General features: G+C 35.9%; 1 protein-coding gene across 5 annotated transcripts in view; it reads left to right on the top strand.

The window, feature by feature from the left end:
- adam10a (ADAM metallopeptidase domain 10a) overlaps nt 1-24,463 on the top strand; it is a 78,724-nt gene that overhangs the window by 17,650 nt on the left and 36,611 nt on the right. For all 5 annotated transcript variants that reach the window (XM_005168897.6, XM_073906889.1, XM_073906888.1 and 2 more), the window contains 1 exon segment: nt 2,857-3,007. In XM_005168897.6, coding sequence (XP_005168954.2) covers nt 2,857-3,007 — 151 coding nt within the window.

The raw sequence follows: 24,463 nt of genomic DNA, 5'->3' as shown, positions 1-24,463 counted from the left end.
GTTCTGAACTTCTGTCACACCTCAGACGCTAGAAGATGAACAAAAGTTGTTTGTTGTTGAAAGCTGCCCTGTTGTTTTATTGTCATTTGTTGTTGTTGCCTGAGAAAGACACTGATGATGTGTCTGCATTAAGCAAATGTCATGTTGTTCAAGTTCATATGACTTTGAGAACACTGATAATATTAAAGGAATGGTGCTCACAGAAATTTAATTTTGCAGTTAATTTATTTGTCTTAAGCCATCAATGGTGACTTTTTTTTTCTTTAGTAGAACATTTAAATAAACCTTTTTTTAGATGAGTCAAAAACTTCACAAACAATTCTAGATTGCGTGTATTACCGTTTAAATCTAATTTAATTAGCAAACAATGATAAATGTGACCTTAGGTCCTCCAAAGTTAACACAATCTTATTTAACCCGACTGAAGTTTAAATTGTTCCCTAAAAATGTTTCCTTTTGCAGTACCTATTTTAGTAGGTTTGATTTGGGAAGGTAATGAGTTTGGAATAGCATGAGGCTTAGTATACTAAGATTTTCATGTTTGGTTGTACTTACTTACTCGCAGAGCCATTTATATCGAAGTTGATATTTAGCCACGCCATATTGGTGTTTCGTAACGTCTAGTTTTTATGAGGTGGGCCATTATCCCGATGCTCAACACCCAACCTGGAGTGCCAGGGTTTGGTTGTACTACCCCTTTAAGTTGTAGCCTCTCACAGACTTTTTATTTTTTAAGGTATAATTAAGGTTCAAGCATTTTTGTGAAGTCTCTGTATTCTTGTTGTGCTGCAGTAAGCTGCTGAAAGCAGTTGAGAAATACTTAAGAAGAAAAAAATGAATGCTTCTTGAAAGAACATGCATCATTACAGAGCTCTGAGAAAACCTTTCAAACACTTGATTGCAACAGAAATTGGCCTATGACATTCAGTTTTTGTTGTACAGATAAATCGTTCCAGACCGTCTCCAAATGTTTTTGGTTTGCACTGATGGCCCACTTCCACAAACATAATTCTTTTCCCAGAGTAAAAAGATCCGCTTTTTTTCTAAGCTGGTTTGACGCCTGAGTTTGGTTCAAAACAGGAAAGATTGCTTCTCTGCGGGTTGTGTTGACTGATGGAAAGCCAGTGTCAAACGTCTTCCCCCTAATACGTCAACTTGACGTTGGTGGTCTTATTAGTCATAATATCTTATTTTCTCTTCAATAAGATTGACTGCCTTTTCCAATATAGCCATACTATATAGTCATCATCCTGTCTAGATTTTACGGCTATAATGTTTAAGAGGCTGTTCCTAAGATGAAATAATATGTGTCCAACTGTTGTTGAAGCAGATACTATAGTGTCATGATGAAATAAAGGCTCCCTGCTAAGGTCGGCTATTCTTAGCATAAATGCTACTGTGCCAGGAAGTCTCTGAGTCTAAGGAAGGATGGGAGGGAAAACCATGAGTACTGTATACTTTCTCACAATTGAAGTGGAAATTATATTTGCTCTCATGTACATATTGCAGTAATTTATTATTTTTTTTCTTATTGTCTCTATTTCCTTGTAACATTTTCTTATGACAGTTTTGAGCCTGCTTCATGCATAAGGCAAGCAATATATTAATCTTGATACCCATTCTTACAGATTGCAGCAGTCTTACTGCATATATTTAGTTTGGACTAAATTTATTTTAAATGTTAAATTTATATATATATATATATATATATATATATATATATATATATATATATATATATATATATATATATATATATATATATATATATATATTGAAGTGTTGTGTACATTTTTAGCAAAACATTATTACTTTTCAGCTGAATTTTAGGTCAAAATAAAGTGACAGGTGATAGTTTTAATAATTAGAGAAGATCCAAGACTGCATTATAAACTACTTTTGGTTGATGGCATACATGGATAAACGATCCATTACTCATTACTGACATATATGTAGTTTGTCTGTATTTCATGTTTGGAAATAATTAATGGCTGTTATTTAATGGATCAATTCATCCTGGTAAACTGGAAATGACTTTTATTTTGTCTTTGGCCCTACATGAGGCTCCCACACTGAGCTGGTGCCCTTGGGCATTTGTCCAGTCACCCATCTGTTCAAAACAGCCCAAATACCGCCTCAGATGTATTACACTGCTAAAACTTTGTCAGTTTGAAAGTTCAGTGCCCCGTAATGCTAATTCACTTGCATGCTATTTGAAATAAGCTTAAGCCATGTAATTTACACACAATAAAGGCTAATTTATACTTAAAGTGCACTCATATGGTCCGGCGCAGCCTTCACACGGTCGTATAGTCTTCGTCGTGGTTAATGCAGACACTGACGTGTACCTCTCAAAAAAAGCAACCACACGTCGAAGTGTAGCTCTGTGATTGGTCGACTTGGTAGTGGTGACTAGTGTGGGTGGTGCTGAGATTGTTCTGTGAAGGAGTTCCAGATGGGAACTTTTGTTTTATGTTTACCTTATGATTAAAGTAGTTGCACGTCTGCTGGTTCCTGCTTCTGAATTAGCAGGTTTTAGCTACCTCTAGCATTCAGAAAACAAAAAAAAAAACCTGCCAAGAAACTTGACACAAAGGGACGTAAAAATGTCCTGCAGAGCAACACAAACAGCATGCAGAAGTATAAATGCACAGCTACACAGCTGCATGTACCGTGGGTCACACCGATCACTCGACACAGAAGTATAAATCAGCCTTAAATCATCATGCGGCACATCAAAGTGTAATTCCAACAGACAGAAGTTTATTCCCACTCTGGCACTACAGTTAACTTACTGCAAAAGCGTTCTGTGTCTATGATCACAGTCTCTAAATTCCATCTCTTTTTATTTTGTAGGTCAATATGGGAAACCCCTAAACAAGTACATTAGGCATTACGAAGGCCTGTCTTATGATACAGACGTCTTGCACAGCAAACACCAGAGGGCTAAAAGAGCGCTGTCACACCAGGACCAGTTCATCCACCTGGAATTCCACGCTCACGGCAGGTAAGCCAAACCAGTCTCCCTTGTGGAATACTGCATATTTTCGTGTTCTGGTTTAATACTTGTCATCTGAGCATTTATGAGAGGAAACCAGCATCACAGTTCTTATGTTCCTTTGGGGCTCACCCTAGATTGTTCTACCTGAGGTTACACTTTTCACAGAGCATTACTGAGCACTAGAGACCTCCGGTGATTCAGCGCTCCAGGCAGTGCGGAAACAAATTGATCAGGCTTTGATCTTTGGGTCTGGCAACCAGCCCACTGACAGAAAGCTTCCCATTTTTGTGGTTTGCTAGCATGTCTTTAGGCAGTTTTCAGTTCACAGGTTGTACAGTTGGTGCCACATAATTACATCCGAGACAATGCAGTAATATGCTAGGTCAGCATTTCCACAGGAAGTGATGTGCATTGTTCTGATGCCTGTTTTTTTTTTTTTTCTTTTGACAGGAACTGTCTTACCTTACATTTTTATGACATAATGTCTCACTAATACAGCTCTATAAAGTAAGTTTAATAAAGCTGCTTGCTTTTCACTGCTCCATAATTAATCTACAGATTTAGTCTGACAACCTATTAATGTACTCTCTATTTCAGTACAAGGACACATAAGATAAATTTATTTTTCAGTCACTGATGGAGTAGAGAGGCTGATGAAATTGCAGTGGGTGATCATGAAAGAAATACTGCACATTTAATACCTCTGCAGCATCTATAGTGTGATGTTGAATACCTCAAAAAAGCCTTTCAACTCACCTCTTCATTTGCTTAAAAATATTTACAGCCTTGCCCTATGAAAGCCTCTGGTGCATATTTATCAGAGTTTAAAAGCACAAATGTACAGCTTGTGTTTTTGTTAACGCACTTGCATGAATGATTCATTAAAAGAACTTTATCTGTACAGTTTTTTACAGTCTAAAGAGTTGCGTGTACAGGCAGCAATTTTGCAGCAGCAGAGCGACAGGATATTATTCATTTTTAACAAGTTGGCGATTTTTCGTTGACACAAGCAAAACATACCATTGGCAAAGAACAAAGTTGAGCCAAGCTTTACTTTATGCAAATAAGCAGTCGCGCTTTCATTTAAACATTTATTTGCTGTGCCTCGAACTGGCCTACATAGACTTCCGAAGTGCTTTACTGTAAAGACCTGTGCCCAAATGTTTTGTTTTTTGAAACCACATTCTACAGATGCCTGTCTGCAAATTTTAACATTCATTTTAGCTTGTACATTTAATCAAGCATTTAGTCGGATCATCTTGTTACAAACTAACAAACATATAGGTTTGTTTTATTAGACTTATTAGACTTTTATTAGACTTTTATTAGTGCTATGTTTTCCAACCGGTGTGATCAGATTGTTTTTACTTGTTGTATCTAGAAGCATCTTAACTCCATAGATCTCTTTTTCATTCTTTTTATCTTGCTTCTGGCATTTTTCAGCCGAAGTTTTTCCTTTCCTCCCACCCTCTTATATGAAAACGAGCCAGGGCACTGAAAGACCTGAGCCTGCTAAGCCCAATAACCTAATCTTCTGCGTGTTCCTGTGAGACAATGCTGAAAGCAAGTCGGCAGTTTGCACTCATCTTGAGGGGCTGGTTTAAACCCGTGCGCTTTTGTGATAACCATCTTTTCTATGCTTTGGAAACATTTATTTCAGAAATATAGTAAATCTGTTTTCATGAATGCACATGTGAAGATAAAAGAGTAAACCCAGATCAAAAACTGTTGAAGTGCACATTACTGTAGTGTACAAATTCTTCCTTACACATGTGCATAAGCACCAGCCTATTCCTTTGTGTCATTACAAAGGAATACACTAAAACATGCACGCAAGTCCACACAACCATCTGCTATCTTCCTGCCTGCATGTGAGTGAAAGCGTGTTCAGCAGCCTAAAAATAACACATCCCAAGTGTTCTTTTATTTTCACTCCCTCTCTCTCTTTCTCTTCACATGAAATTAGACTAAAGGAAGACAACAGCTTACAAAGGAGGCACTGTTATCAGTGGCAACATGCCAAAATGGAGGCATTATTAAAAAGTCATTTTGGACATTTAGAAAAAACGTTGGGGAGCCGCAATATTGAAAATAGTGTTGGACTCAAATATAGTAAAACCTCCATGGTTCAATACACTAACAGAAATTACGTTTTTTGCATTTAAATGAAAAAATTGTCACATTTTTCCACTTAATGGTGCCCTATAAACAAATTCTGGCTATATCTAGGTATAGTCGAATAAAAAGTGATCAGTATATGCAAATGGATATATCGTTTTCCTGTTCTCATGTAAATTCCACTAGTGTGAAACCCCGCTGGACAACAGCCCAATCAGAACACAAATCAAACTGTAACATGACTCACGAGCCATGCCCTCATCATTTAAATGTGAGCCTATTCAGGTCAAGGATCTGGACCTCAAGAGTAGCTGTATCACGAGGAGAACACTTAATGTGGAACACTTAATCTTAACTTTTATTTTGAAAAACGAGAGCCACAGATTGTTTACTATGCATCATTGAGCAACTACTGCCTAAGACATGTTCAAACTTACCTCAGGATGCAGAATGCTGTTACAGATTATTCACCTTATTCTTTGCATACAAGCGGGCACAGCCACTTGAATCTTTTTGGCTCAAGACTTCCGGTCTCATTCACTTCCATTCATTGTTACACGATAAAAACAGTTTGATGTTGCAAACTGATATTTTCATATTATATTATTCTGCTTTGTCCGTATAGTCATGCAAACACTTGTTTGTAGTGCAAGTAGTTTGACCGTTTTCTGCGGTTTATTATTCCTAGTCATTTCTCCCATATACAACTGTATCAGAAGTTATAAAACAATCGCAAAAACGAGTGCACTTCCACATTAAAGAATAAGGTCTTAACAGTTTGCAGCTCCACTCTGAAGAGACATAAAGTATGTTTAATTGTATTTTTTGTATTCTATTGTGTTCATTGTGAAGTTTGATTTGTATGTTTTAACAAGAACATGTGGACTGCTGATTCATGTTATGCAGCTTAACTGTTATCGGTTTATGCAGTTTTCATTGACAATATAGCTTTATAATTCAAGACGATTAATCTCTATCGATTTGTCAAATTTTATTATATTTTAGACTTTATCTACTACAGATCTGGTGAGCAAAATAGGTTAACGTTACTCTCATGGGTTTATATTTGTCTTGTGTTCAGTGTACATCATGCTGTGTGTGTCTGTCTGTCTGTTTGTAAGAGCTGCACGTCAGAGTGGAGCTAATATTCAGACCATGAACCTATGGGTATTTTGATGGCGTAATAATCAAGCGTAAATTTATTTATTTTTTTTACGAAAGCCATCAACCTTTACTATGTAGATGAATTAGTAGTTTGTGTGTAGTACTATGAGTTTGTGTAAATGTTTTCCAATGATGGTTTGACGCTGGAAGGGCATCTGCTGCGTAAAAATGTGCTGGAGTAGTTGGCGGTTCATTCTTCTCTGGCGACCCCTGATTATAAAGAGATTAAGCTAAAAGAAAATGAATGAATGAACCAGTGCAGTATATTAGAATGTATATTCATGTGCTGGAACCGAATGCGCTCTAGATATGGATGCTTTCACGTGAAAATGAAAGCCATATGTGCCACATGTCAGAGCATGAGTGCATATGGGACCAAAATCTCATGTCCCTATTCAGGTTTAAACTAAATTTCATAAGCTTTTTATATTTAAACGTTGAACTTCAAAGTGTGAAAAGAACTCACACAGGAAATCTCAGTGCTCATCTGAAGCGTTGAATAAAAGTTACGATGCGCAAATGAAGCCTTGCTTCTCAATGGTAAAACTTTATTATGACCCATAATTAAGTCAATGTGTTCAACTTGAATCTTCAATGGGTTATGCCTCAGCACATTAACATTGGAGAAGTTGTGCTGTCTATAACTTTCTCATCGTGCTGCATCTGTGGATTGTCTTAAAGTAAAAACATTATATTAAAGAGAACATTAAAGATTACATTAAAGCGAACATTTCTGCTCTCTTTGTTTTTAATTCAGTATTAATAAAATGACACTCTTGACTGAATGGCTATATAGCTCAATAATGGTTAACCTTTATTTAGTTTATACAGCGAAAACTGTATACAGTGTTATTTTTGATTATGGTATTCAGTTTTTTTTACTGAAAATAAATTAATCTCATATACCGAATTGTACCGAAACTTTGAATCTAAAACTAGATAATCAGACCGTGAGAAGATTGTAGTATTGGACCCCTAGTTGGTACTAAATTTAATCAACAAAAGGGTCCAAATGTTGTGCAATTGCACAAAAAAAGCTGCTTGTTCAAACTACTTATTTAAAATGAGTTGTAACAATACAATGCCTAAGTTTTCGGGGAAGACAAATTAATTGATTTTTGTTCAATCAATTCAAAATTGTAAAAACCATTGTTAAATTAACTAGTTTGGGTTGGGGTGACATGAAGGTATTATGTGAAACCCAGCATTTTTACATTGTGGATTGTTTGGATGCAGTGAAGAATCCATATGCCTTTAGAGTCCACATGAACCAGAAGCTGTGATTGTTTTTTTTTGTTTGTTTGTTTGTTTGTTTTTTCCTAATGTGGCGCATTTCCTGGAAAAATGGAATATTAAATGACAAAACAGCAGGTGTGGCTTGTTTTTTCTACTGCGAGCTGAATGGATGTATAAAGTAGCCATTTCCTTCAAAAAGATCAGGAAAAGGGTTTAAGCAGTTATTACAGCTTCTCACCATTTCTGTTTGCTGTCGAAGTTAAGGAGTCACAACCAATTCCTAAGACATACATAATCTGACAATTTAAATGTAAAAAAAAAAAAAACGGGAAGTGCATTTTCACATTTTAATTAGATTAGAAGGGCAAACTATTTTTTGTTTCTTAATGATATGCACCGATGAATTGTTCACCACAAATCTAGCTGTGTGAGCTTATAAAATCATATAGTTAGTTTTGATTTCATACTAATTTTATACTTAAATATGTGCTTGACACCTGTATGTATAGAAAAGTACCGCCTCTCACACATTCTTTGCTTCAGTCAACTGTCATCTGTTTGATGCATTCTCTCAGGCTTGTTCATTTACATTGGCTTGGTATGTCATAGGCTAAAATGGGTTTTAGTTTGAATAATTTTAAATGCAAGTGATCTCAAATAACAAATAATCAGAAATGCCTCTCGACTGACCACTTGTGATTAGATCACTAAAAAGAACATTAATACCCAGTGAAAAGAGGGACTGAGATGCATTAAAACATTAGTCTGTCCAATTTAAATCACTCTACAATTGCGTTGATACATGGTGTAAATGGGACACTTGTTCATATGAGCTGAGAGGGCTTCTTTCTCCCATTGGACTTCAGAGGTCTCTTTGAGAAGCCATTATGCTCAAACATGATGAAGGTCATCTATTGTGAAGAGGATTTTGGAAGGCAAAAGTGTGAGTCAAGTTGAAGTTTAGGTGGAGGAACTGTTGAGTGTGGCACAGCATATGAAGTGGCCATTTGTCACGTGTGATGGAGTGTTTTCCCTTTGATATAAATTATTCATGAATCAGCCTCATTATGTTTGGATGCTGAATTTAATTATATAATAAGGTTAAAGTGCTTATTGAAAGATGGCGTATATATTCATGTGTCTGTAAGTTCTACCTGAGAATATCTGATAACTCAAAGTGAGATGGAGTTGGGTTTCTGATTAATCTAAAGGTGTTTTACTGCTCCTCTAAGAAGATTCATCATTCAAGGGTTGAGGATCTCTGGGATTGATTAAACCTTTCTAATGAATGGATGGATGTCGTTAAATGTAAATAAGTTGCCTTTACATCAGTAGTCATTGTTGTGCCAAGTATATTAATATTATACTGTCTTACTAGTATTATTGACTTCTGAAACGACAATGGCCAAACTATTCTAGGGTTCCCAAACAATTAAAATATGTTCCATATTAATATATTAAATGCATTAAAAGTTGTTAAATGAATGAATTTGTTTTAAACACACTTTACATTAGTTTTTGATTAAATAAATGAAGAAATAGCCATTAACAGTAACTTGTATCATACTGACCGTCATAACAAGTATGCATGGGGCTTTGTTTTGTGGGTATTATTCTCTCTGGCCCAAGTAGTTCTCTGTGGTGACCTCTTGATGAAAAGAGCTAGTGTGTTTTGTTTGACTGCTGGAATAGTTTGCATGTAATAAGTCTCTAATCTATTATAATGCTGTTTTGTTTAGTTCCTGACATTAACTCAGGAAGTCAACTGTATGTTCAAACACGTAGTGTGGCAGGGTGTGTCTAAAGGCAGTTGTCCAAGGCTGAAAGCAGTGTATTGTTGTGAAAGGACCGGTGCTGCAAGACTGTGTGTGTGTGTGTGTGTGTGTGTGTGTGTGTGTGTGTGTGTGTGTGTGTGTGTGTGTGTGTGTGTGTGTGTGTGTGTGTGTGTGTGTGTGTGTGTGTGTGTGTGTGTGTGTGTGTGTGTGTGTGTGTGTGTGTGTGTGTGTGGGAGCACTTGGTGTGTTTTGCCTATTAGGATTAGTGGTTTAAGCCACAGTGGAGCATCATGCTAGAGGTGGAACAGAATGAGCCCTGAAGCTAATCTCTCCAAGGTGAGCCCACAGCAGAGAAGCTCGAAGAGTGAATGAATATTTAACAATGCAGGAGGTTCACGGGGGGTCACGCATCACCGTAAGACTTGAGCTTAGTCAGTCTGAGTCTAGTGACTAAATACTGATATGCACATCTCTTACCCGATCACCCACTTCTCTCTCCCTGAAGGACTAGCGTAGTCTCTGTACAGTTCCTGGATGTTGCTGGACCTCGAAGAAATGTCAGGTATAAGAGGTTATTTTACCTTACAGTACATCAACAGTCACTTTATAATTCAAGGTGACTTGCTATACATCTCTGACAGTCCCTCCTGAGCAACCCAGACTACAGTGTCTAGCTCAAGAGCACAGTGGTGATTGTATAACAGGTATTGTTCTCAGTCATCGTGAATGGGGGTTTGGACTGCTGTTAACTTCATGGTGACAATACTGAGACACTTAAGTCTCCCGTAAGTTCCTCAAGTCCTTTCGGTATTCATGAAATATATGCTGTCTGTGGCATTTTTCAGTTTGCTAAACAAAGCTGAACTGAGAGCTTGTGATTTAACCTCCAGGGAAGTAACTGTATACATCAGCGTCACAGAAGCGAGAAGGTAGAGGAGGTTTGTTTGTCATTTGTTTGTTGACTGTCTTTCAGCTTTTCGGCTCACGTCAGTCTGTTCCTGTGGGAATCCCTTTGTGATTTCCCGTTTGGTTCCTGTTAACTGTTTACTTTGACTTCAATTCATATTTTAAAAACAGTTGTTTTGTAAGTGGATGCAGAAAATATTGACACTGTGTGGGTAAGAGCTTTTTTATCATCTGTTTTGGATATTGATTGATTAGTTGTTGATATGTAAAAAAATATTCAATTAAAGGTGCAGTAGGTGACCTACCTAAATGCTAACATAATATCTTTGAAACACAATCCCTTCCTTGTCGTCCAAAGCCACGCCTCCTGAAATCACGAACAAGCACATCAAAGATGACAGAGACCCACTAGTTCATGTCATTCGCCAGTTAGAAAACTTTAGAGTACTTTTATAATACTACAATTCTGAACGTTTTTGTTAGCTAGCAAAACTTGTCATCTCTCACTCATCAGTCTCACTCTCTCACACACTGTCCTAAAGTGACTAGTGTATGCTTAGTGCTTGGCTGGCGCGCTGCAAGACTTACACTTATTACTAAGCCAAAATGACATGTTATTTCAGGGCGAATATTCAGAGTAACATGGTAAACAATATAGGGAGCGCAGGTCGTCAATGCTCAAAGGTTGTCAATGTTCAAAAAAATAACCTATGTTAAACCAACTTCACCTTAGTAAAGCAGGCTAGGCGGAATAGCGCTTACGTTTTATTGTTAAATTAAATAAAAATCTGCATTATCGATGCTGTAGAAGGTCTCATATTAAATTGAAAATAGTCGCATTAATCTATCGCTGGAAGATTTCAGTGGCTGAACAACACTTCTATGCATATAAGTTAACTCATTCGTAACAACAAAATCTACATCAGCTTTGCATAACTAAAATAGTTTTAAAACATTGCATAATCTGTCTAAAGGAAATACTTCTGCCATGCTGTCATCCTTCCTGCAGCGTGCAAAAGTAACTCCAATATTCGTTCAGGATTTTAAAGTTTTGATTCAGCATTTGAATTTAGTGCTGTCACTTATGTTCATGTGACCGCATTTCGGCGGGTCTGCGTGAACGGGTGCACAGATTTTTAAATCTACATTTGCTGACAGACAGTTTGGGCTACTTATCAGAATTATGGGAATTATCGGCCCGACAATATTTAATTGCACAAACATTTTTTAGTCTTATACCTTAGCCAGAATATAAAAAATTAAAAATACATTTAGAAAATTTACTTTAGTTATTACTATTGGAATGTGAAGAGACTTTCAACCAGCACAACAAAAAAAAGACAATCACCTACTGCACCTTTAATAAATGTATACTTTAATAAATGTATACTCATTCACTGCATTTCGTTGCATTGTACTTGTACATGTGTAATGAAAATAAAGTTTAATCTAATACTGAAAAGAACTGAAGCCAGAAAATAGAAAGACAGTAAAAAAATACCTTCTCTTTTTTTATGACAAAGTTCTGATGTGTGATTTCATCGACAGACTAATAACATAGTGTTTCTCACTCTACTTGAGTGCATGGGAAAAAAAAGAGACACCAGCACATTCAATGCATACTCAATTTTTTTAACCGCATGTACTGCTAGCACATGCTCTTTGAATTGTTTATGCACTACCTAGTTATTTCAGAGTTAACCCAGTTTCACTGCTAAGAAATTGAGGAGATGGAACAAGTACAACAAATCACTGAAGATGGCAAAAAAAGTCTGCTTTGACACGTTTCTGTGAGCAATATTAATGGTAAACACTACTCTGTTTTGGAGTATAAAAACATTTTTTGTCACATTAAAGCCTTAAAGAAAGAGCGTAGAAATCCACAGACAAGCATGTGTGGCTCTTCTGACAAGTGGATCTTCTTAAATATTGCACTTTGAAAGGCTAAGTATAAATGGCAAAGTATATTTTTGGCTCAAGTGATCGTTTTAGGGGTTTCTGTTTGACTTCCCTGCAGGTCGCCTGCTGTTCTCATCCCATTTCAATTCAAGCAAAAGTCCAACAGCTCACTTTTTACCTTTGGCTACTCATCCCATGATGATTCCTGGTTGTCACCCTCCACTTCCCCTGTAGTCATCATTCACACAATCATCTCCACAGTCCTCCTCAAACTCCCCCTGGTCTATTACTGCTTCCTCTTTATCTTCAAACCATATGAAAGCCTATTTTTCTTGTCATCATCATTATCATCTACAACCTTACGACCTTAATTTTCTTCCTCATCCTCAATCGCTACCTCACTCTTATTATCTTCCTCCCTGATGTCCTTAGAAAAGGTAAGGGAATGTCAACACCACATTGTCCATCACCTCTTTGTGGAATTCAAATGCAGGTCTGTATGTGCCACATGCTGCCATGTTGGGTGGTGGAAGTAAAATGGGCCTGTACATTTTAATTAAAAACCAAACCTGCCAATTGTAAATGTCCCCTAAATCTCACTCTTGCTATGTGGTTGTGGTACTTAAAAGTTTGTAGAGCACCAATCCTGAAGCTAGCTAAAATACTGACAGTCTTTTTATTGTAATATCTCATTCATCGGTTATTAACCATAATATAAAAATAAATATTGATTAGCATCTGCTATAGCTTTAATATCAGGATATTACTTAATGTATGCAGTTTTCTGTCATGTTTTCACAAAGTAAAATACACTACAACATTATTAATTCTGGTAAATTCAGCTCTTACATTAAATTCTGACATTTGCAAAATAGTAGGTGGTAGCAGAAAATGATTCAGACTTTGCTATGCAGACAGCGAGGGTGTTAAGAGATTATAAAGCTGCTCAGTGTATATATTAGCTGGACTTTATTGATTACACACAGCCATGATCACAGTGAAATCCCCTCTCATTCCATACAACAGACTGCATAAATATACCAGTCTGCAAGCACAGGGTGAACCAGCACATTAAACAATTGTGTGTGTGTGTGTGTGTGTGTGTGTGTGTGTGTGTGTGTGTGTGTGTGTGTTTGTGTGTGTGTCTGATGTTTCTGTTTTTTCCAAACGCTGAGGTTGCACTTCTGCCAGTGTGTCATTCATTCATTGGTTTTCTAGGGTAAGCTGTAGATACAATATCTGAAGTCTGATTGACTTGCTGTAATCACTGCAGGTATTTGTAGAGAGTGTCTTTTTTGCTGAGTATATGTGATATCTGATATACCTTGTATATCTGTTCCTCTCTGTCTTTCTCTCCTTTCAGAACTTTGTTCTTGTACCTGGAATTACAAAGAGGTTTGTTAGTCTCTAAGAAGGTCAGAGAGAATTACCAGAGTAATTTGCCTCCTGCCCCTGGCTTTCAGAGATAGCAGCCTGGGCTTCACATGCCCTCCTCAATACTGTGAATAAACTCACTTGTTTGTTTAGCTGGAGTGATAGGTGCAATATCACTTCACTGCAAGAACTCAGCCAAACCTGCTTCCGCACACATATAGGATATTTCCTGTGTAGAAACTTTGAATATGTGCTGTCTTGACACAATCTCGATCAAAATAACACTTCGTTTGATCAAAGGCTTCACTGTTGTTTTTATTTAGTCTGACTCATTTGTATTTTATTGTAAATAGTTTGGTTTTTAACAAGGTGTTACACAAGTGACAACTTTCAAAAGTTTTAATTTCCCTGCATTTCTAATAAAATTTTTGATTTGTGAGTTAACCTCAAAGACATTTGACCTTTTTTTCCTGTAACAACGTCTTGTGTACAAGCATAAGCTTATAATCATCATGGAATTACATTGGTTAATGAAATCTTAAGTGAAAATTTCCCCCTCAACCAAGAGGGTTGTCATCTAAGACCCCACTCATTTAAACACCTTAAAGATTTTTTTGCTCAAGTATTAAACTAATTAATATAGATGCTCCGATCAGGATTTTTGCAGCCGATACAGAGTATCGAATCCTTGTCATGGTGATCGGCCGAGATCCAGTACCGATTCTAATACTTTAAGCTTCATAATGCATTAAGTAGATTTTCCCTCTAAATATGATACTTAAGTGGAGCTTTCTTCTTATCTAAATTAATAAATTAAGGTTGCTGGATATAATCACTTAAACATATCCATATGTGCAAGTGCAACTTATAAACTCCTAAAACATTACCTGCAATCGGTTCATAAGATCGGCCAGATTGGTGAATACCGATCATGTTATAAAATGTGATTATCGTCCGATACTGATCTTCGGCCAATCAATCGGGGCGTCTCTAGTAATTGATGCTCCCTGTTTGTCATCAGAATTAGGAAAACAAAAACATTATTTGTGTGATCACATAAAACATATTATGCAGAGGATTAGTCAATATGATTGTTTTGTAAGATTTGTAAAGCAAAAATGATTAGAGAATTATTCAGAACTTGACGAACAATGGTTATTTGGAGGACTGAATTTTTCCAAATCAATCCGTGGATTTAATTTGACCAAATAACCATCAAACCAACCTAAACAGAAGTGCTTTTTATTAGAGCTGAGCAGTTTTATGAGGTGATTTGTTTTGTTGTTGGAACTAGTTAAATACTAATAAAGCAGTCATTGTGTAATTTAGCAAGTTGGAGCAATAAAACAAAATCCAATTTTAGGAGTTGTGGATCTTTTACAGTGGACCCTGCAAATTTGAAATATTTTTGAGCATTTTGATCGGTATGTTTTTAGTTTGTTGAAGGTGTTGTTTATAGGAACATTGTATTTAGTTTTGTCTAAAATTACATGCCAGAGATAGAATTATGTCAAGTCAATCAGCTCACCAATTGATTTTCAACCAACAGGTAAGATCTTGTATTGATTTTCAACCGCAATGATATATATTGAAGACTATTAACAGTAATCTAAGTTCATTTTACTTGTGCTGGGTACACCCTAAATATTTTAAACTCTGCTGAATGTTAAATGCAAGTCAAATTGGAGAAAATCTGTGCTTTGATGTGAGTGACAGCTTTACAATATTGTGTATTATAATAGATGCAATCTGGCTGAAATACTCACACAGTATGAGCATACTTGGGTCACTGTTCTGTTTTATATTCTTACACATATGCCTACACTTTTCCCTTGAAAGGGGTAGAGATGAAAATATTTCCCATTAAGAAATACTCTTAATTTGGAGGGGTTTCTGGCACTTCCATCTATCCCTACGCCTCTTAACCAAAATAGAATCGAGCCGTGAGCACATAAATCTAATGGGTAAAGGGAAGTGGGAGGCCTATTCGTTTTGACTGGAAATTACATTATGTAGGATGGCGTTCATCCAATGAGAAAGTCAGATTCACAACAAATTAAAATTTGGGGAAGGAGACACAAATTTAAGACAAAGCATAGCAGGCGAGTAGCCATTTCCTTTGTATTCCTTCTTTTACAACTTGGATCACAAGCTTCTTGTATGCTTACTTCCAATTGAAGTGTGTACACACATTTTTTAGATTTTTATTGAATAGCATTGAATGTTTTGGGGTGTTTGTATATGTAGAAAGCAGTTTTAGTGCGTGTTTAGGTGCCGTGCCAAATCTAGTTTTGCAGTATTATTATAATTGCTTGATGCTAAAACCAGATTAAGTCAAATTTTTGGAGTGGAACTAAATGTTACTTGACAAACATTTAGAAAAGTCAATTGTTAAAAAGGCACAGTTTTATTATCACCACTCCTTGGCTGTGCCAGAGAGCTTCTGAACTTTACAATGGATTAATTTAGATTGTGATGATTGTTTTTTTTCCAGGTCTTATCCACTCGTGCTGTTACCCAGTGAGAATAAAAGTCTAGTTTGCCAAACACAAATGAGCAGCAGTAGATTTTGATTGCATTAGCTATTCAAACTGACTGTTAAAACTTCTATTTAGCATTTTCAAAGTATTTATTTAGCATTTTCTCAATTTATTTTCCCATTTAAAAAATAATTGCAGAAGTGGTAATGATATGATGATTTTATAACTCTGCTAAGACCAATAGACTTGTGTTGTCACATTTTTGTAGTCATGAGAGGGAGTCAGTGTGCATGTGTGATTAACATGCCATTTCTTTAACTTGAAACAAGCGAGTAAGGGTCACATGCACTTCATGTGATGCATATCTCTCCTCTCCTACCCTCATATGAGCTCAGAGAATAGAGAGATTACGAAAAGTTGAGTATGAATGAGCACAGTCTCTCCTTGCATTGCTCCTGAAATTCCTGAATAAAGTGTGAAAGGCATGTGATCACAATATGGTCCATTCTGTCTTTGAGAGAAGTCTCAGATTTCTTTTTACTCTGTAACATTAGTTGTATTAATTCAGCGTCACATACCTACTTTGATGCACAGTTTTTTTTATAGGTGTGGTGTTTGGTATTAGAAGCAAAACAGACAATCGCTGAGCAGCCATAAGCTTAAAAATAGTAAATGAAACTTCAATGAGCATTTCCCTGACTGTGATCTTCAGCTTTTTGATGTTTTTCCTCTTTGTGAATGTACTTTAAAAAAACAAAAAAAACATTCTCTTTTATTGAGGGGTTTCGGCTGTTGTCCATGCTCTGTATTGATCACAGTAAAGGGACCTGAAGCACAGAGGTGGCTGAAATAACAAAGGAAGTGTGGAGAGATCAGAGCAGGGTTAAATAAGGATCTGACTGCAGGAGAGCTCTTTTATTTGTGGTAGTCAGGGGCTGAACTCATTTCTTTTAAATTGAATTGGGATCAGGATGTGTTTCTGATCATTGTGTATTTCCCCTTTGTAGCAGGTTCCAGTTCATTAAAATTGACAGCTCTTGTAGCAGATAGGTTTATTTGGCTGTGATGTTTTTCTGGAGGGAGCTTCCTGGAAAAAAAGATGTTGTTCAAGAGGTTTAAACATTTTAAAATTGCTACAGAGCTCAAAGTAAATCTCGATTTGCACTTTTCATTGAGCTTTTTCAGAGCTTTATGTAAAACAGTACAACATGTTTTAACCAGTAATTATAAAGACTGAATAAATTGTATTGCACTAGGGCAGCTTTGTGTTTGTGTTGCATTGTTTTTTAAAGATATAAAATATGCATTTTTTACTTAAACTTTTGACAATTCTTCAGTGGTAAGTTTACCAGTTTTAGTCACAAGTCCCGTTGTTTAGAGAAAATAAAGATGAGTTACAGTATAACAGAGCTAAAGATTTCTTTAGCAGACACCACTATTGGTTTCATCTGCCTTTCATTCTCTCTTTTGCTCATTCTGCTCATACAGTTGTATCTTTTTTTTTATTTATTGTATTTCATGTGATTTACTGGAGATGTTGACTCATCACCAGATGGTTTCTTTATCAGGTTTGTACCGAGAAACTCTTGGAAGGCATTGCTGTCCATTCATCAGATGGATAACAGTGCCAGCACCTGATCCTCTGCTGCTGTGCTCTGATGTTGTTGTTCAACTGCACTCACTCACTTACTCACTCACTCACTCTTATTGTTGCCTCTCTCGGTAGTCTAACCCTTGCTCCTGTGCTTCACACTTGTTCCTGATGTTTTGTCCTGTTTCTCTAAATTGGATTTGGATTGAGGTGCTCCTCTAAGACATTCTACAAGAAATCTACTAATCGCTCTGGCTATAGCCAGCATCTAATAATGAAAGAACAATATTGTAGTGTGGTACATCATAGCAGTACACAGTGGCAATTATATATGTGCTTCCAGTGAGAGGAGGTGTTGCTTCGAGTTAAGAATGCAAGTACTATGATTTATTTAGGTGTCTGGGGGAAAACATTAACATTAAAAATGTGATATTCTTGCCGGGTAAAGTACATGGTTACAAATGAACAAGGAAAAAACAGATTAGTTAAATTCATGAAGCCATCAAATGAAATACATGTATGAGCTATAGCAAAAGATTTGGAAAAAAAAGTACAAGTTACATTGGGAGAAAAGGATCTATAGTGGTGCCTATCTAGAACCTAGATCCCTCTGAGCTTGCTAACTAAAATGAAACTGTGAAAATTAAACTGAAATCTTCGATGCATCCAAACTGAACACTGAACAACAAGTAGAATTTTAAGTTCACAGAAAAGCACTAGATTGGTCCACATAGAGATGACGATTAACAGGCTCGGGATCCAATCAGCAGTGACCTGATATGAAAAAAAACATAGGGGAAAAAAAAAGCAAAAGGGGAGAGCAAAAACGAAAGGAAGAGAGAGCGAGAGCAAAATGCAAACAGAACTCAGGAAACTTAACAGCAAACTTATAGTTTACCAAAACATATTAAACATCTGTTTGTCATCCCTCCTGAATGGCTACCTAGGGAAGAGACCCCTAGGACAACCCAGGATGGGCTAGAGGGACTATGTTTCTGTACTTTCCTGGTTACGCCTTGAAACCCCCTAAAGGAGCTGGAGGAAGTGTGGGGAGAGGAAAGTCTGGGGTTCCCTGCGGAGACTGCTGCTCTTGTGACCTGGCCCCGATAAGCAACAGACAATGAAATTTTAAATAACACAGAAATGAATTCCTGCATGTTTTACAATGTGGGTAAATGCTGCCGTCACCAAAAAAGCCCTTTTATGTAAAATATTAAATACATTTCAGTGATTCCATAGTTATTACACAACACATTTTCAGAATTTTTTATGTTTGTTTGTTTATATTGAAACGGGTTTTACCAAAATAATTTTTAGAATTATTATTTTCAGGGAAATTATGAAGTGTTCAATACTTATTTCCCCCACTGTAAATAATAAAATCTATTTATTTTAATTTTATTAACCTAATATCATACATTTTATATAAACATAGGCGTAGATAATTACAAATATGTAACTAAACTGTGCCATTTAGCTCTGCTTTGAATCACATATTTATTGAACTTGTTTGATTTATCATGGATTATCAGGATAATTGACTTCTATCTAGACAACAGACATGCACTTCACAGTTATTTAACCATGGCAAAATGTCAGACTACAGTTAAAGTCAGAATTATTAGCCCCCCTGTTTATTTTTCCCCAATCTCTGTTTAACTGAGATGAGATTTTTTTTCAACACTTCTAATAACTGATTTATTTTCACTTTGCCTTGATGACAGTACATACTATATTTCAAGACACTTCTATACAGCTTAAAGTGACATTTAAAACTAGGCAGGATATGGTAATTAGGCAAGTTAGCCTACAGAACAAACCATTGTTATACAATATCAAAAAATATATAGCTTTAAGTTGTTAAAATGGTTTTTAAATAATGAAAAGCTGCTTTTATTCTAGCTTAAATCAAACAAATAAGACTTTTTTCAGAAGAAAAAATATTATCAGAAATACTGTAAAAATCTCCTTGCCCTGTTAAACATATTTGGGAAATTTAAAAAAAATAAAAAATTCAAAGGGCGGCTAATAATTCAGATTTTAACTGTATGTATTTAGATTTAAATAGATTTAAATTTTTATTTAGTTATTAAGGGTTGATAAGACTACTATTTTGTTAAGACACTAATGTTTGCTTAGTTAATTTAGAATGAATAATTTTTTTGAGAAGCACTTCATAACAAACCTTTTAATTGAGTTGAGTTGAAGTGGATGTAATTAAATAATGGCATTTCAATTGTAGGCATCAGATTTCTCACCAGTGCTGTGCTCTTGCCCGCAGTGGTGCAGTCTGCAGTTAATTCTGTTGTATTGATTCTGTGTGGCATGCAACATTGAACACAGACAGACTGGCAATGAAAGTTGATTCAGGCCTGCTCTGCACTGCAGGATCAATGCCGTCTCTACCGTCTGACAATTCATTCCCCATTTTCATGGTTTTTGTGTACTCTTAGAGCAGGTGTCCAAGTGTATAGCCCTCCAGCAGCCAGATGGGCCAATCTGTGTCTTAGTAATGAGTCCTTATAGTGTGGTAAAAATAGGTAGCTTTAAAGAGGAGAGAAGGACAGGAGGAGAGAAGAGACAAGCAGATGAGACAAAGTCCAGCTCCGCGAAGTCAGAGCTCTGATTTCTGCTGTGATTCACAGCCTGCCTCAGCAAGAGACACAGTCCAGATTCTCTCAAGGTCTCTTTAGCTCTCTAACAGTGTGATCATTTATTTATTTAATTTTTTCATTTTGCCTTCTCGTTCTTTTTCTTTTTGTGTAACGATATTAGTTAATAAAAGTACTTTACTATATATTAAATGAATAGATTTTTTTGTGATGGAATTGATATTTATGAAATGACATTAAACTTTTTTGTTTGCTTTTATTTAAATATATTTATTGCAATGTGCGTATCTGCAATAGTCACATCGCAAATAGGCATGGGCCGGTATAAATTCTAAAGATATGACCTTGGATTACAATATCAGTTTCACGGTATCACGATATTGTGATTACTGCTCTAAAATATATTCTTTTTAAATGTCTGGGTACAAAACTATAAAAAAAAATTCCCCTTAGAAACAATATATTCTATTTTTTTGAAAGATTTATGATATTTTGTAACAGTAAACACGTCTATATAATTCAAATCAATCATTGACTTCTGCTTTCTTCATTTGTTTCAAAAACACAGATTTTTTTTAGAATTTAAAACGGCATCTTTGGAGATATATATATATAACCATGATTTTTCCAAATCGTGGTATACCTTGAAAACGGTTATCGTCCCATGCCTAATCGCAAAGATATGCAATGTTGAGTCTAAGGCCCTAAGTTTTGGTTGTAAAACACATAAGTTTTGCTACAATTATTTTATTTGTCCACACTACCCCGAAGTTTTTGAGCACGAACATCTACATAGACATCTATAGACATACTACATAGACATACTACACAGTCAAAAAAACTCAAAAGATTTAAGAGAAAGAAAATTAAGCTGTAGAATGGCTCAGCCAATCACCTGACCCAAATCCAATATAAAATACAAAATAAAGATCAGATTTGTTAGACAAGACCCACTGAACCATCAAGATTTTTACACTGTTGAAGTCTGTGTAAAAATCACATCTGAGCAATGCATGTGTCTTCATTCTTCATAGGAGAGGTGTCTTTAAGCTATTCTTAGATTTTTTTTTATATTAAGACTAGACACGAGACAAACAAAGTTATAAAAACATGTTTTGCATTGCGGTTATTTAATTTGTGTGCCGGAATACTGTTAGACTCTATAGAAAACCATCAAACAGTGCTATTCAAATTACCTTGTGAAACTGTATTCATATTGCGATATTAATCACAGAAAAAAATGCAATATCAGATTTTACCAGTATCGTCCAGCCCTAATTTTAACATGTTTACAGTACACATTTTTACATTTGTAAAAATGATTACTTTTAGAAATAATCATGTTGTTGTTTATTTTTCATTTTAATTAATTGTTTACATATTTAATTGATCATTTGTTTTTGTTTTCTGTATTAATATCAATAATTATTGCTGTTAGTAATATTGAGGTATTCATTTTATTAAAAAAAAATAATATTTAATAATTCCTTGCATTTGTATAGCGTTTTTCTGGACACTCAAAGCTCTTTTACACATTAAGGGGAATCTCCTCATCCACCACCAGCGTGCAGCATCCACTTGGATGATGCGACGTTAGCCATATTGCGCCATACCACACACTAGCTGACTGGTGGGCAAATTTGGCCAGGATGCTGGGGTTAAACTCCCACTTTTTCCAAGGACATCCTGGTATTTTTAACAACTACATAGAGGTTTAACGTCTCATCCGAAAGATGGTGCTCACTAAGCAGTATAGAGTCCCCATCGATATACTGGGGCGTTAGGACCCACACAGACCACAGTTTAAGCACCCCCCCACTGACACTTTTGGCAGCAACCCAGCTTTCCCATGTGGTCTCCCATCCAGGTACTGACCGGGTGCAGCCCTGCTTGGCTTTAATGGGCGACCATGTGAGCATTGCAGAGAACTAGCTGGCGGCTGTTTTAGTGTTCTTGATTGTTGTGCTCATTAATGTTGTTATTAGTGTATATTTTTGTTAGAATAAAAAATTTTTGGATTTTGTAAACTTATTGTTAAATAAAAATTAATACATTTAAATATTTTGTGTGGTGTGATTTAGAGTTTGCAAAAAGTCCTGCTATTTCCTGTTCTTGTTCTGTTTTTGTAAAGATGAGAAGTGTCATAGAGTCTGGATCGGGTTAGTGAGTTAGCCAGTTGTGTAATAAAGGGATGTTCTTCTCATCAGCGCTTACCTCCTCTGTCCTGACCCAATTCATCTTCCACCTCTCACAGTCATTTTTATTATTTTATTCCTCCCTCTCGCTTTACATCGCTCTCTCTTTAAAGGTTGTTTCATTTTCAGTTCCTGTCATTCTCTCTGACACGCAGACTGACTCACACTCAATATTCCAGACTGTTTACCGCCTCCATATCCCGTCTGTTATGGAGCACTCTAGTAAAGCGTTCCTTTATGGCTCTGTAGTAAACAAGAGCCGCATCATGTGCTCAGTAAATCTCCAGTTGCTGTATCACTCTGTCCTCATAGGCTCATGTAGTTAGCGTCTATGCTATCTGGCGTCATCACCATCATCTTTTCTAAGTGAGTGCCATTACTTTGCTCAAGAAATCCACTTAGATTAAGAGGCTGAGCTGGTGGATGTCACTAATTTCAGATGCATTATTGTAAACATAATCGAAAGTGTTGAGTGCTGGGTAATTGCATTGCACGTGCTGGTTTGAGTAAATTGGGTCTGACTGGGATCAGGCGGGATATTACTGGAACTTCTTTTTGCAGTGAAAGTGATGCCGTCAGGGGACAAAAGCTCGCAGTGGGAACCCATATGGCTCTCTTTGGCTTTTAGGATGTTCACACAAAGGATTTTGGGCGCTTGTCAACTGGAAGAGAAACGCTATGATTGACTGTAGAGCTAATGAAGGCTTTACTGGTGCTCAGCTGATGAGGGGGCCGTGACCGTCTCTTCTGGCTCTGAGGGCGAGTGCTATCAGAGTCTAATGATCTGTTGGTGATGGTGGGACCCATTAAATTCTCTAGCAGCAGTCTGCTTGCATATTCGGAGTGTGCTGCAGAATAAAATGGATTGCGCCTGTAACAATTGCATCTTTATCACTCGTTTGTAATATAATTAGAGTGGGCATTCTGCTTGGGCTGCATATGTGTTTGTGATTTTGTGTGGTTGGGTTTGCCCAGTTCGTGTTTTGTCATTCTAGTGTTTAAAGGCTGGGAAATATACCACTTTCCCCTTCCTGCCATCTCATGGGGATAAATCTGGCCCTCTACAGTAAGAATGAGGGCAAATGCTGCTGATTTGTTTGAGAAACAACATTGGTCTCTAGCAGATCATCTAGATTGGCCGTCGTTAAATATGTATTTTAGAGTAAAATTTTCTTTTGTGACTCAATTTATGCTGATGTATCTTTAATGTTTCTAATAGGGATACATTTAATTCATATGCAGAAAATGAAAATGCATTCATATAAAGGCACTCCATGCTTATGTATGTATGTTTGTATATATATATATATATATATATATATATATATATATATATGTGTGTGTGTGTGTGTGTGTGTGTGTGTGTGTGTGTGTGTGTGTGTGTGTATATATGTGTATATATATATGTGTATATATATGTGTGTGTGTGTGTGTGTGTGTGTGTGTGTGTGTGTGTGTATATATATATATGTGTGTGTGTGTTTGTATATATACATGTATGTGTGTGTGTGTGTGTGTATGTATATATGTATATATATATATATATATATATATATATATATATATGTGTGTGTGTGTGTGTGTGTGTGTGTGTATATGTATGTGTGTATGTGTATGTGTGTGTGTGTGTGTGTATATATATATATATATATATATATATATATATATATATATATATATATATATATATATATATATATATATATATATATATATATATATATATATATATATATATACATATATATATATGTGTGTGTGTGTGTGTGTGTGTGTGTGTGTGTGTGTGTGTGTGTGTGTATATATATATATATATATATATATATATATGTATATATATATGTATATATATATACACATATATACATAAAGAGCTGTATTGTTATTATATATTTATTTATTTATTTTATTTTTTTGGCTTTATATTCAATACAGACTATGTTATCAAGTTATAAATTTGTTATTAACAATTCTAATAATTGACTGAATTAATGATTAGATTAAGATTAACACATTAGTCAGTAAAGCAAATTAATGTTTTGCTGGAGCCTAATTTTGACTTAACTTTAAAATTTGACCTAATTTTAAATGTGCTTAAAACAAATTAACTTA

Source organism: Danio rerio, chromosome 7 (genome assembly GCF_049306965.1).
Source record: "Danio rerio strain Tuebingen ecotype United States chromosome 7, GRCz12tu, whole genome shotgun sequence".
NCBI classification, from domain to species: domain Eukaryota; kingdom Metazoa; phylum Chordata; class Actinopteri; order Cypriniformes; family Danionidae; genus Danio; species Danio rerio.
Note: the sequence above shows the minus strand (reverse complement) of the source record. Positions and strands in the feature narration are given on the sequence as shown.